We start from the raw sequence: 15,530 nt of genomic DNA on the forward strand, positions 1-15,530 counted from the left end.
ACAGTAAACTCATCAGAATCCTGGGATTGAAAGTTTTTCCTCCGGGCATCTTTTTTAACCTGGGCATACGTCACATCACTAGATCCAGCATCTGAAAATATATCAGTGGATTCAAAATTCACATTAATCATTTTTATATACAGTTTTTAAAATGACTTTCTTAGATTCTCAATAATGCATGTACATTTTCAGTGGTTGATGTTTTTATTTTGACACTCACTTTAATCCGTTTCCAGCTTCAGTTTAGAGTAAATGTCGTCACTCTCAGTGTTATTGCCTAGAAGATGCCAACAGTTCATATCACTAGTGCTTACTGTATGTCCATTAGTGGTATGAAAAATGGCATTATAACATGCTAAATAACACATATTATTTAGTGTTCTATCATAATTTTACAGAGATGATCATTTTGTTTTAAAATGACAAGATGTTAGACCAAATTACCTCTACACAATTTGCATGCAATGACCTTTTTGGATCAGATCTGTTTCACAAAATCATAAAATCATGAGAGCAGAGACTTTTATTTCCATTTACCTTTGTTTGCTTTCTTTTTCTCCTGTTTCTTTGTAGATTTGAGTTCAATCTCAGCATATGTGATCTCAGTCGTCACGCCACTGTCTACAGTGAACCACAGAGAAGGATATAAGACACTTGGTTTAACTCGATTTGCTCTAAAAAATGACAGTGATACAAAAAAGGATGGATTTGATTTCCAATTTATTTAGAAAAGATTTCTGACCTCATCATAATGACATAAAATACCTTGACATCATTAATTACCTGTGCTTATTTCTTTATTAGTATTTGTATCAACAGAGTCATAAATATGTGAAGTTCCTGTAATAAATTAATACATGAATTAATTTTCAATAATACATACATTTTTAAAATAGGATTATCTTATATATGAAATCTTATAAATTCAGTTCCACAGAAAAATACTATTTCATGCTGACACAAATAAATAAAGCACTAGACATAATATTTCATACAGAAAATAAAATATTTTGTTATGCAGTTTTTGATCAAATAAAACCAAATGACAAGTTCAATGTATATGTAAGACCCAAAATATCATCTTAAACTTTAGAAGAGTGAAATATTATCTAATTGTGAAATATGTTAGTTAAAAGTTACACCTAAGTGTCTTTTATCTCAGCTTGTAAAGATGTATGTATTAACGGGTAATGAGTAAAGACTGACCAGACAGCAGTGTCGTGTCTCCGGCTTCACTCTGGTTCTGCTCTGATTTCTGACTGATGTTCTGCTGTTGACTGACAGGAGACGGAGACTCAGATCTTACACCTAGTTAGACACAAAATATTTGTGTATAATCTCTTTCATGTATACATGTTTAAGAATGACAAAGTGTTTAGTGACAAGTTTTTATTTATTTTTCACATTATGGTTGTGTTTAAAACATTAATTTGCCTCACTGCCTGCTGTCTTCATAGGCAGAAAATAAAACCTGATATATTACTAATTTGGAGAGTTTTGCACATGCAGTAACTCTGTAGCCTGACGTCGTCATTCTCAGATTCTAGTCAGAATGTTCCTGACCTAAAAGTTTTGTGGGCGGGGCTAAGTTCGGCTGGCATCCAGGCTAGTAACTCTGTATATTGCAAACAACTAGTGGACAAGATGGAGGACTCGCTGTTTCAATAAAGATGACATAAATATTTATCAATAATTTTCAGTATTGAAATAACAAATTATGTTTTCCCTGACCAGCTGAAATCTGCCCAGAAACCTTCTGAAACCAGCAAACATACCAGCTTTACCAGGTTTGGAAACCAGCGAGGACCAGAAAACCAGCTAGACTGATGTAGTTTGGCAGCTCACAAGTTTTAGGAACAAAGCTAGTGTCTGAGAATCTGTCACTGAATTTTAATATGTCAGATGATGAACCTTTGTTGTTTCTGTAGCGCCACAGGAGGACAATGAAGACAATAATCAAAACTGCAACAGTCAGTCCTGCAGTCACTCCAATTATCACGGGATTGAGACCATTAGATCTGGAGACTGGAGAAACTGAGATACATATATATATATTACATCTACATGTACATTATACAGGAACATTTCAACTGTGATTATAGTTCTTACTCTCACCTCTGACTGAGATCCAGCTCTTGGAAGACTCTCCTCTCTCTGGGTGTTTGCAGTAGTAGAAACCCTCATGTGACTTTGAGACAGTCGGGATGATCATCTCTGTAGTTTGATTCTGGATGAGTGATCCATCTTTATAGAAATCAGCTCTGAGGTTTGTTGGGCTTATATATGGATACAAACAGCGTAGAGTCAGATTATCTCCTTTAGTCACAGGATGAACAGGACTCTCCAGAATCACACCAGCTACAGAAACACAGGAGACATGCAATATTTGAACAAAATCGTAAAACAAGACAAAATAAAAAAGAAATTTATATTTTCCACTGCCCACATGGTTTCTGTTTTTAGTGTATTGCTATGATGGTCTGGCTGGTTGTTCACTGGTCAACGTCACACTACAGTATATCCTGCTCTTGTTTAATAAACCCGTGTATTGATTGTAAACTTTCAGTGAAATGAATAAAAACAGAAACACAGACTCACAGTGTACAGTGATATTAACAGGATGATAGTTCTCTCCAGATTCAGACTGACACCAGTAAACTCCAGTGTCTTCAGGCAATGTGGATCTGATTGTACATGTAGATCCTGTTTGTGATCCCCACACTGATGATGAACAATCTTCCAGCCGCCCGCTGTCTGTGTATCTTCTCACTGTCCATCCATCAGAGTTACTCTGGTCCTCACAGCTCAGAGAGAGAGAGTCAGATGTGAAGTGTTGAGTTCTGCTGGGACTGATGATCAGAGACACTGGAGGAGAAACGCCTGACAAGACAATTACAGCTATCATTTGGAAATTGACTTTATTAAAGATGAACCAATCATTTAAACTCTCTGTGTACTCACCAGTGACCCACAGTGGTTGTGTGTTGCTGTATGTTGTGTAAACGGCTGTTTTATCTCTCTCTGCTCTGCACACATAAACTCCTGTGTGTTTTAGATCAGCAGAACTGACAGTGTATTTTCCTCCAGCTCCTCTGCTGCTGTCTGAGAGGAGCTCATAATCATTCCTGCTCCCTGTATAAAGTCAGAATGTGTAGATATCATATAAATTACATTGTAACAAAACTTAAACCTTAAAACCCAGTCTGGGTCTGGTTTCAGACATATTACATTATATATTTCACTTCAATAAAACCAGTTAATTCAGATGAAGCACATTATAACTGACCTGAGACAGTTACAGTGAACCAGCTGAATGTCCAGCCTGTAGAGGAGCCGTTAACCTCACAGATCAGAGTCACTGGATCTCCTTCAGTCAACCACTTCTGAGGAGAAACACTTAAAACTGCTCTGGGAACTGAAATAGAGACATCACTCATTAATAACATGTTAAACTTGTGTGTGTTTATGAAGAGATGATCAAACTCACCTGATACTGTCAGTGTAACTTCATCACTGCGTTGTGATCTGCGTGATCCTTCAGTCTCTGTCCCATAACAGGAGTATTTACCTGAGTCAGACTCAGTAACAGAACTGAATGTGTGTTTCTGTCGTTCACTGAAAACACTGGTTGAACCTTCTTTATACCAGTTGTACCGCCAGCTAGTGACTCCTCCATCATATATGTCACATCTGAGAGTGACTGTCTCTCCTCTGAATACAGGATGATCAGGTTTAATGGTCACTTTGGGTTTTAGTCTTTCTGTAGAACAATAACAATAAACAATAAACTTTGAAAATAAATAATAATATAATAAAATAAATTCAAATAATAAAATGTGCTGTTTTTTCAATTGTACGAACAGTTACAAAACACTAAATCAAGTTAAACTGAAGTGTTGTTCTCTATGTTTATTTAGTGTCTTATAAATCATTTTTATATAGTGTTCTCAGAGTTCATTATGAGAGGAAAAACACTTGCCATGTATTGTCACTGCTACTGGTTCACTGTAATCTGTGTAATTTCCTCCTCTTCTTGCTCTGCATCTGTACTCTCCTCCATCAGAGACTTTCACACGACTGATTGTTTTAGTTTCAGCTTCAGGAGATTCAGTGTTTGAGTCTTTACTCCAGAGAAACTCCCATCCAGTTATTTTATCCAGCTCACATCTCAGAGTAACTGAGTCTCCAGTGAACACTGGACTCTGTGGCCGTACAGTCAGAGTTGGTTTGGGAAAATCTGTTAATATAAAATTATTGGGAATTTGGGAGCATGAGCTCTGAAACATTTTCAACAGATGATCTCATTCTCTCACTGGTAAATTATTCATATATTTTGATGTCAGACAATGTAAGAAACATTACAGGTTCAAAAAGGTCAACATTATGAGACAATGCAAAAACTTAAAAGACAATAGAGGTTCAAAGCCACAATCTTTGTGTTAATAATCTAGAGCTCGACTCACAGTGTCACACCACCAACATCTACACCAGCAGTCAAAGAGACACACCATTCAACAAAGTTTTGTGCAGGTGCAGCAGTTCACATGAACATTTACAGTTTTTTTCAATTGTTTACACGCGATTTTGAAAACCGGGTTCTTTTTTTCAAAACAGAATCACAATTATCCAAACACCACACTCAATTTGCATAATTCCTAGATTGTTTGCAAAATGACACACTTCAGTCAAAACATATACACATATTTTTGAAAATGCTATTAGTTTTCATTTAACCAACACAGTCCTCAATGATCAGACATTATTGCAGCCAGTTACACACAGCCGTGATAAATATAAAACACATTTGTAAAAAAACTAATTTTAGGAAATAGCATGTGCTAGATTTTTGGCCAGACATTAAGGGATAATTTAGATGACCAAAAAAAAATAGTGACATACCCACAACATTCTTCATGATTAGTTTGAGATATAGGGAGAATGTACACAAATAGGCCTACTATAAACTTACAAAGCACTGCACAACACTGATGCTGCAGACTGAATATTTCAAGTATTTATTTCAATACTTACACAGTATTTCTTACCATAATCAGTTACAGTAATCAACCAACAATGAAATCAATGAAACAAATAAAATCTGTAGACAAATAAAAATTACTGCATAAAGTACATACACTTTGACTCTGAAGAAAAACTACTGTAAAAGCAACATCATCTCTCCGTCTGGCTGGATCAGGCCATAAGATTTCATCCACATCACAGGCTATGTCTTCAATGGCATATCCTTCCCTACCTCTTCCTCTACCTAGGCCTCTTCCTCAATCTCCTCCTTCTCCTCTTCCTCTATCTCCTTCTCCTCCTCTTCCTCTATCTCTATCTCCTTCTCCTCTTCCTCTATCTCCTTCTTCTCCTCTTCCTCTACCTGGGCCTCTTCCTCTGCCTCCTTCTCCTCTTCCTCTACCTCCTTCATCTCCTTTTTGAGCTCCCCCTCTCATTCTCACTCTTCTTCTTTTTCTTCTAGCTCCTTCCATTTTTGTTGAAGACAGGTGAATTCACCTGCTGCCTTTTATAGCACACCTGAGTGCTGCGTTTTCAAATTAGCACATGTGTGCTTCCACACCTGGTGGTTGTGTTTATCCAATTCGTTCATTAGTGTTGTCATTGGCAATCCGGGGCTTTGTAATGACAAGGAAGTAACCTCACAATCCTTAACTGTGTCTAAGGTGTGAAAATGTGTGTAGAGTTTTACAAATCACTGTGTGTAATGTTTTGCAAAAAGGGTGAAGCAGACATTGTGTGTAATGTTGTGCAAATCTGTGGAGGTGTTTTGCTCCTTGGAGTAGAATTTTGCAAATTGTGTGGAAATTTTTATTTTAGTGTGTAAACAATCGTAAAAAACTGTAAAATGATACAGTAGATGATAGTGCTGGATAAACTGGTATAGTTTCTGACCAGTAGGTGGTGCTATAACCAAACCTGCATCTGCTCAGATAAATGGACAGGCAAAGCTTTATTCATAGTGTTACAGTTTTTCTCGATTGTTTACACACATTTTCTGGTACTTGAGACACAATGACCACAACATGTAACTCATTCACCAACCCCCTGAGCCAATTCTGCTAAACTACAAGCACAATTCCTGCTTTACACTCAAATTGCAGTTCTAAAACACACTTTTTTCAAAACACTACACACAATTCTCTGCTTTTGGCACAATTTTCATGCAGAAAATCTCTTGTTTTCACAAGGAACACACTGCCATTCAGATATCCACACTGACTCATCACATGGGCAAACACCCGTCACACAGTTTTACAATAAGCAGTCAGAGCTTTAGCATAAAAGGGCAAAAGGTCAGCTCTTCAATGGGGCAATGGATGACAACATTGGATTATTTATTTTTTTACTGTAACTGTATACAGTAAATTCTTCTGTTGTTTTGTATGTAGACCACTGTATGTACAACTTTGTGTTGGTTGGGATGTACACTGTGTACATTGTTTTTGTGGGAAAAATAAAATATATTCGTTACCGTGTATTTGTGTGTTCTGAGTATAAAAACAATATTCTCAGATATTTTACAACACACTTATGTATGTACTGTCTGTAGAAAGTGTAACACTGAACAAAAAAAGGCCTAAATCATTATGATGAATGGAGAAGAAGTGTTTTCCATTCATCATAGTGTTTTACATTGAGCACATCAGTGTTCAACTGGTTCTTATAAATGTCTATTCATGTGATCGTTTGTGTGTGTCATTTGAAAACAAAATACCATTTTGAGAAGAAATAACATTGTTTTGAATGTAAAGTTTCATTTTGCAGGAGAATTGAGGGGTTTTGCCCATTGTGTGTGTGTTTTTGGATTTGTGTGTAGAGTTCTGAGAATATGAGGCATGCTTTCAGAAAATGTGTGTAAACAATCGAGAAAAACTGTAATTCAAAGAAAATCTTTGGGTTTGGAGGATATTTGGTCAATGATATAAATAGGTATTTGTTCAATGTTGCACATGATGGATAAAAAGGGATGTTTTTGGAGTTATAGTGATTTCTTCACCCAAATCAATTTTAATTGTGAGGAAAAAATATTAAATGAATGTTATTAGAAGTATTATATTACTGATGATTAGTATGGTAAAAGTTTTTTTGTTTTTGTTTTTTACATTCCATGCTCATTCCCAAGATATCTAGGATCTTAATTTAGGCAAAATAAGTTATATTGATGAGGAGTGAGCACTAACAAGATTATAAGGAATTGACTTGTGCAGGAAAGCTATCTTATAAGAAGAAATTACATTTTTCAACATCTTAGTAGCAATTCAGTCAAGAAACTCAGAAGCAAATATCTTCTATTTCCCCTTCTACCTAAACATAAAGAAGTGCATTTTAAAATGATATTAATCCAGACAAGGAATTTGTAAGATTAAAATTGAATGCTGATTCAAACACTTGCCAAATTTGTAATAATAATATTGAAACTTTTGACCATTCATTTATAAAATGAACTGTAATTAATTTCAAATGTAATTTGGTTAAAACTTTTTGGACTGAGGTATTTACTTGGTTAATATAAAACAAAACAAAAAAATAACTATTTTTCCATCTATTACTTGAGATATGAAAGTTGGAATACATTGTTGATAACTACTCATGTTAAAATATTTTATTCACAAATGCAAAGTTTTGAAAACAGCACAACAGCCTGATGTCTTTAAAAAGCCCAACCACAAATATACTGAGGCCTTAAAATTATGAGAAGTTATGAAGCCAGGAAATTTAATTTTGTTTTCAAATTTGAATTTGTTCAACCCTAACGTGTATATGTATGTATGCATGTATGTAGCCATCAAGGGTGCGAAAGTATAAAAAAGAGATTGAGGACCACTTCACCCACAACAACCCTAGCAGACGTTCACACCACCCTCACCCGCCCCCAACAGACATGAACCCCCATTCATTACACAGGAACACAGGGTGAGGAGTGTGCTCAGAGCTGTTAATATAAGGAAGGGTGCAGGCCCAGATGGAGTGATGGGAAGGGTGATCAGAGAATGTGCAGCCCAGTTCTCTTCAGTCTTCACAAAGATCTTCAACCTGTCCCTGTCAACAGCCACCATTCCATCTTCCATCTGAGAAGATGACGATCACGATCATTTGATGGGAAAGTGTGAAAGGTAAGCCATTCATTTTGCGGCATTGGTAAGGCACTTTTACGTTTTCTCGTTGGTTTCTCACGATTCAGACAACCAGGAAATGCACACTTTAGATCCATATAAAACACTACATCGAGACCCATCTATCTGCGTCATCTTCTCAGTTCTCGCACATGCGTCGTGGCGCTCTCGTGAACTCACGTCAGAGGCCCACACAGAAGAATATTACAGTTTTTTACAATCGCTATGACAGATTTTTCAATACATTTAACAAGTTTCCTAAACTCTTAACGCACCAACACACCTAAAACACACAATTGGCAAAACGGTTAATTTCATGCTCAAAATCACACATTAGAAACTAAACTGCAAAACTAATTTTCAAAATACAATAATACACCAACACAATACACCATGTCTACCAAAACATTAACACATGTTCTCTTCCACCAGGAACATTTAGTCAATCATAGCACAATGTCATAAAAAACACTAACATCAGATGGAATTACAGAAACTGCATTATTTTATATGTGTCAGGTCTGCCCTTATACAACAGACATATTATTCTATAGGTATATTATACTATATCTATTATATCTATAGATAATGTATTGATCATAGATTGTGTTTTGCACTGCAGTTTCTTTTGAAGTCTCTCTACATTTTTGTTTTGTTTGTAATGTAAATGCATTTTGTTGTTGTTTTTTTGCAGCAGAAATTCAATACAACAAAATAAATGACCCTTCTTAGAGTAGCTTTATGGAATGTATGGTTTATGAAAAAAGAAGACAGAGACAGAATTGCTGCAGTAACGGCTTTATTTGCAACAGGACATTTTTGCAAGATAACAAAAATATGCAATATAGCTGCCATTTACAGTATTACTGTATGTGAAAATACAAAATATACAAACAGAAAAGGCCATCTTCTAATCTGCCCAGTCTTCTGCATTTTTCCACATGTTCTCATCCACATCACACCTGATATCTTCCCTTGCAAGGTATCTTGGGAAGAATCTTTTACAGTAACATGCCTTATCCACCCCTGGCAGTGTTCAGCTGTGATGTCTTGGTATGCAGCATCTTTTGCATACAGGAGGGACATTTGGTCCTGTGGACTATGGTCAAAAACCTTTCATCTCCAGGCTGAGAAAACTCCTCAATGGGGTTGAGGAAAGGGAAGTAAGGGGCAAGGAAAATGGACATCATCCTCTGATGGGCGTCAAACCAGGCTGTGACTATAGACGGGAATGGTGGAATGCCACATTGTCCCATATTTGCATAACTTCAATCAGCTGTTTCTCACTAGCAATGGAATAATGTGAAAATACAAAATATACGAACAGAAAAAGCACCAGAAGAATAAAAAAGAAATAAAAAAAAAAAAAAAAAGATCTTCTAATTATTTGCATAATTCAATCAGCTGTTTCTCAGTAAGAATAGAATAAAATACAGGGGATATATTTGTGTTTCAATTCACAATATAAGCAGCGGTTTACCTTGACTTTAGCCTGTAAGGTTAGGTTTAGAACATGGTGTTATCTGTTCTGACATACAGTGTTAAAGCATTGGTAAATTTGGCAGTAAAAATCCATTGTTTTGGTCTTGTTTGAGCTTGTGTGTAAGAGAAGTTCAAGCATTTTAAATTTGTGTTAATTGTATGCATTTTGTGTTAAAGCAACAAGAAATGTGTTAATAGTATAGCTTACACAGATGGATGTAGTGCTAACTGTGTTAAGAGTTTTGGAAAATTGTTAAAAGTATTGAAAAATCTGTCATAGCAATCGTAAAAAACTGTAACAGTTGAATAAAGTTGTTATTTTTGTGTGTTTTTTTGCGCACAAAAAGTATTATCGTCGCTTGATAAACTTAAGGTTGAGCCACTGTAGTCACTTGGACTATTTTAACGATGTCTTTACTTTCTGCGCCAGCAGAATGAAAGTACCTAGCAGCCTATGAAGCAGTGAGCCAGCTCTCAGATTTCATCAAAAATATCTTAATTTGTGTTCCGAAGATGAACGAAAGTCTTACGGGGTTGGTACAACATGAGGGTGAGTAATTACTGACAGAATTTTCATATTTGGGTGAACTAACCCTTCAACGACTACCGCCCGGTTGCATTTACCCCAGTTATTATGAAGGTCTTTGAGAGGCTGGTTCAACAGCACATCAAAGCCAGCCTTCCAGACACCTTCGATCCACATCAGTTCACATTCAGAACCAATAGATCCACAGAAGATGTCAACGCTACTGCCCTGCACACAGCATTGCTCCACCTAGAACACCAAGGCAGTGTGTGAGGATGCCTTTTATTGACTAGTTCAGCGTTCAACACAGTAAATCCTGACAGGCTGGCAGCCAAACTGCTGGACTTAGGTCTCTCCTCATCTATCTGTCACTGGAATAAGGACTTCCTGACCAACCGCCCCCCAGACGGTTAGGTTAGGTCCCCATCCCTCCTCCATCGTGATTCTCAGAGTCCACTTCTCTACGTCCTTTACACTCATGACTGCACCCCAACCCATTCTGCCAACACTATCATCAAATTCGCAGATGACACGAGTCATGACCATAGTTGAACTTATCTCAGGAGACGAAGCAGCTTACAGAGATGAAATTCAGAGACTGACAGAATGGTGTGGTGTAAATAACTTGGCCCTGAATGCTTCTAAAACCAAAGAGATCATCATTGACTTCCAAAAGCACAACATGAATCACACACCACTGCACATTAGCGGGGTCTGCATGGAGAGGGTTCCAGCCTTCAGATTCTTGGGCATGACCATCGCCGAGGATCTCTCTTGGAGCACAAACACCTCAGCAGCAGTCAAAGAAAAAGCACAGCAGTGACTTGAGGATTCTCGGAAAGAAAGAGATGGAAATATTTGCACTTATTTGTATTTATCAATGGGAAATATCATGCTAAAATAATCTGTCATATACTGTGGCTCACATTGTTGGGGTCGCTTGCAAGTCGCAGCAGCATGAATTACGAGACCAGCAACAAATTTCTGCTTCAAATATTGTGTGTAGTTAACAGTGAGTGGTGGTTTCAGACATTATTTTATTAAAGTGCATTTGTCAGTGCCGCACTCGTACTGACTCTTATTCTGCCTGACAGAAAGAAAAGCTTGTAGCTTACTGAAGGCGGAGCATTTTGACCAATCAGATGAAAGGGGCGTTTCAGCGCTGCCCACGTGTGCAAATGAAATATCGAACTGAATAAACCGATTTGTAAACCACTAACGAAAAATGAAAAATCGAGCCAAAATCTCATTTTTCGTTCTTTAAACTAAACTAAAAAACGGATAAACGAGCTGGTATTCATTTCTCGTTATTCCATTCCAAACAGAAAATCAAATGACCAAAAGATACACGGACCCCTCACACTGTTGAACACGTCCTGTTCCTTAATAAAAAACTTAAATGTATTAAATTACCCACAAAATAAAATGTCAGCTCCCCAGTTCACAAGCACCAAACCATGATTCCACAACAATTTTCTTTTATTTTGATTATATATGCCTACATGAGCCTTGCCTATGAACTCGTAGGATTAGGACTGAGGCTAAAGTTTATGTGAATAAGGCTGCATTTGTAGATCAAAGCAGATTCATAAGAATTAAAGTGAATTAGTCCCATTTATTTGTATTTTTTTCATAAATTAATTCATACAGTTGTTTGTTCATACATTGTATAAGAACCACATCAACACAAACACATGAATTATGAGGATTAATTGTAGGTCTATTGCTTTGTGGTTTACAGAGCACAAAGTGAATTATTAAATGAAAAAAAAAGAAAAAAGAAAAACGGTCTTCTGGGACAGAAAGGCAGCTTTTCCACCACAAGATTTTTTTGACCACAAGATGTTGTTAGTGCGCAACGTGTTGAAAAGCTTTGAGTAATGAACCATTTTACAATACAGTCGAGGGGGAAAATCCCAGTGCTTCACAAAGCTTCATTTCGCCATCACTAATTGAAATCACTGTACCTTATGTTAAGCATTAAAAAGCCCAGCAAAGTTCGAAATTCAGTTGAGCCTTGTAATTGTAACGTGCTGGGAAAAGCAGGCGAAGGCAAGGATCTAAACACTGGGTTTTTAATAAAGTAACACATTAAATTGATAACACAGAACTCAAGGAACAAAGGAACAAAACCAAGAGGATCACAGAAACAGAAGCAACCATCACATGTACAACAACTGACAAAGTAACAAATGAAACACAAGGGCTATAAATACACAGGGACAAACAAGCTTCACAAGGTAATGAGGAAACAAGATACACCTGGGGAGACTAATCAACATGAAACACTACAAAGAACTACAAAACATGGCAGAAGACAGGAAATTACAAAAGTCCTCACACAAGACAGATCGTGACAGTAGTAAAATGCATAAGCACATCTTATTATATACAGTCAAACCAAAAGTTATTGTGACTGAAACTGAATGTTTCTCATGTTGAAAGAATTCAACATTAAAAAGATAAACATTTTTGTTGCGTTGCATCTAAATGACATCAGTCCATTTATTCTGGAAGCGGTTTTTAAATCCAGTGCCTTAGTGAAGTTTTATGTTGGATAAAGGTGTCTGTCATATGCATAAATATAATGTAATGTAAAATCCACTGACATGCAGAAAACAAGAGGAAGTTGACAGAGCTCCATACTGACTGAATGATAGATGGTTGAGGACACAGACTGTTAGAACCTTAAGACTTAATCTACATTAATCTACGTTCAACTGATTCTTTCATGTAATAATGGGACTGGCTTTAATTACAAATGTATGGAAGTAAAAATAAAAGCAGAAAGTAGTGAAAATTGGTTAACAGAAGCGACACCACAAGTATTGCATAACTTTTCCAGGGTTGCCAGGTCTGCGTAACAAAACTAGCCATGGCCAATCAAAAATAGCCCAAAAGTAGGCAAATCACCATATCCCAAATATAAAAATTCAAAATCTGCCATTCCTAAACCTAAAATACGTATTTTACTGTCACTGTCATGCAAAATGAAAACCACCAAACTGCAGTGATCAATAAACTTAACATTAAGAAGAGTTTCATTGGTAGAATATAACATATTTCAAGCAACATATACACTGTAAATGCAAACATCGTATTTAATTAAAAATAGTAAATTGACCTTAATCATTTTTTTTCAACCTGCTATTAACACTCACTTTTAGTAAGTTACTTGTACTTTGAGGTTGAAAAATTGTACCAGCTTAGTCTACTTGAGCTGGATTCATTTAGAAAAAGTAAGTTTATGACCTGAGGGCATGCGCAGATCAGTCCTCTACGCTAGACGGCGATATATGGCCACGCCAAGACTCGCCCTTCAATAGCTACTATTGGCTGAAGGTGAAAACCGTAATTTTAAGCCACCATTGAGGTGATTAGTGTTTGTTTTAGTTGGGCTCTTGACCATTATATTATTAATTTAACCTTTTGTTTGACTGCTGTATCTGAGTTATAACAGCCAGATGAACAAACAGAAAAGGTGATCTGATGGTGATGGTTGTGTTTTAACATAATCGTTATTTCATTTGACCTGATTCACTGAACTCATATAGTTCAGAGTTAATTTCTGAGTTAGGTTTACTTTATTAATTATAGCAGCACTGTCCTGGTACAGGATATTTTTTTTAGCCATTTCAATGAAATCCAAATAATCAAATAAAAATGTGAAAAAAAAAAACATTTTTATGTAGGCACACACAGACATCAAGAATTAGCGTATGAATCTCAACAATGGTGACAAACAGATCACCCCTGATCATAAGCTCATTATTTATTCATGCAGCAATGCATGATGGGAGCCATGAATGAGTTTTGATTGGTTGCACCCAGAATGCACTGCAACATGCTTTATAATTGTCACCATTGTTGAGATTCACAGGCTGATTCTTGATGTCAATGTGTCTAAAAACTAAATTAAACAAAAACTTTTTTTTTTATTTATATAATGGAAACTTTTAAGAAATTCTAAATATTATGCTGTCCACGGACAGTGCTATAATTAATAAAGTAAACCTAACTCAGAAATTGGTTTCTTTAATTTAAGTGAACTTGAAAAATGAGTGAGCAGAACTAAAAGTGTTAAGTTGTAGGTATTTAGTAATTCTAAGTGGGGTTAAATTTATATCAAGCAATCCACACAAAATGAAAAAAATAAGTTAACACTAATCATGGCTATTAAGTTACATGAACATAAAAAAAAAACGTGCTAGTGGTACTACTTGATTTAGTACTGCACACTTAAAATAAACAAGCTTTTCTAACTCACTAATCTTAAGCTTACTTTGCTTAATTTTTTTGAGGCAACAAGTTTGCATACTTTTTTTAAGTAAGGTCAACTAATTACATTTTACAGTGTACAAGCATTTCAGTCATTCCAAGCATTTCAGTCCTGTGGTAACAGTTTAAAAGTTGCCCAATTCTGCGGGAAAACCCCGGACGTGGCAACCCTGAACTCATCTCATCTTTTACCAGATCTCTGACACTGTGGGTGATTTACAGTATATCACCTGTGAACTGTTTATTATTCATATACCAGAACCTAGTGTATCCATGAATTTAGTTAGAATAAAATGAAAGTTAAAATAGTATGCCCACTTGCATGAATGGCTAATAGAATTAGAAATGAGTTATCATTTTACAATCAGCATCTATTGCTGAGCTGTTATGGGAACAGTGTGATCGTAGTGAACTGCACACAAATAACACCTATGGGAAATGCTACAGAAAGCACTGGATAAAACTTCACATAACATAATTACCTACTATAATAAGGTCTGAGATCTCATTTATGCATTCTTCAATGTAACAGTCCTTCATGATTTCTGAATAGCCTAATTATTTAAAAAATATTTTTTAATGAAAAAACTCCAATTTGTATTCTAGAAAATTATTGAAATTAAGAGATTTAAAACATATGAGTAGAAGACATCTCTTCTAAAAGCACATAAAGGCACATTCTATTAATAAATTTGATTAAAATTTCTTGTTCTTTGCTGTCTACATTTACATTTCTTGAATTACACTTTACAGTTCTCTGCAGTAAAGCTCACTCATGAAACTTTGCACTACTGCACTACTCTGAAGTCCACTTATAATGTTATCAAGATTTTTACATCAAAAACATCATAATTTAGAACTAATGGACTATTTAATATCCTGTTTTTTAATCTCTCTTTGAAACACTCTGTTTTGGACGAGGCCTAAGACACCCAGAAATTACTTTTATACATTAAAAAAAATCTCACAAAATGATATGATCACACTGATCACAAAACCTTTTTTTTTTTCATTAATGTAAATATGTTCATCAATAAGTATAAACCAACATTTGTTCTCCAATTGCAAAAAAAAAAAAAAAAAAAAAAAAAAAACACACACAAAGGTTT

At 35.9% G+C, this 15,530-nt stretch overlaps 1 protein-coding gene across 1 annotated transcript in view; it reads right to left on the reverse strand.

The window, feature by feature from the left end:
- Nucleotides 1-446: 446 nt before the first annotated feature.
- LOC307171510 (uncharacterized protein) overlaps nucleotides 447-15,530 on the reverse strand; it is a gene marked incomplete at its 3' end in the record, with an annotated part of 32,876 nt that continues 17,792 nt past the window's right edge. Inside the window, exons 5-17 of the mRNA XM_079893184.1 lie at nucleotides 10,839-10,916; nucleotides 10,540-10,718; nucleotides 10,225-10,392; nucleotides 7,889-8,090; nucleotides 3,976-4,237; nucleotides 3,488-3,756; nucleotides 3,287-3,415; nucleotides 2,962-3,132; nucleotides 2,599-2,880; nucleotides 2,116-2,358; nucleotides 1,207-1,308; nucleotides 538-621; nucleotides 447-484 (exon numbers count right to left, since the gene is read on the reverse strand). Coding sequence (XP_079749310.1) covers nucleotides 447-484; nucleotides 538-621; nucleotides 1,207-1,308; nucleotides 2,116-2,358; nucleotides 2,599-2,880; nucleotides 2,962-3,132; nucleotides 3,287-3,415; nucleotides 3,488-3,756; nucleotides 3,976-4,237; nucleotides 7,889-8,090; nucleotides 10,225-10,392; nucleotides 10,540-10,718; nucleotides 10,839-10,916 — 2,207 coding nt within the window. The remainder of the gene's footprint in view (nucleotides 485-537; nucleotides 622-1,206; nucleotides 1,309-2,115; nucleotides 2,359-2,598; nucleotides 2,881-2,961; nucleotides 3,133-3,286; nucleotides 3,416-3,487; nucleotides 3,757-3,975; nucleotides 4,238-7,888; nucleotides 8,091-10,224; nucleotides 10,393-10,539; nucleotides 10,719-10,838; nucleotides 10,917-15,530) is intronic.

The sequence above is a fragment of the Squalius cephalus genome, assembly GCF_949319135.1.
Source record: "Squalius cephalus genome assembly, chromosome: 1".
Taxonomy (NCBI): Eukaryota; Metazoa; Chordata; class Actinopteri; order Cypriniformes; family Leuciscidae; genus Squalius; species Squalius cephalus.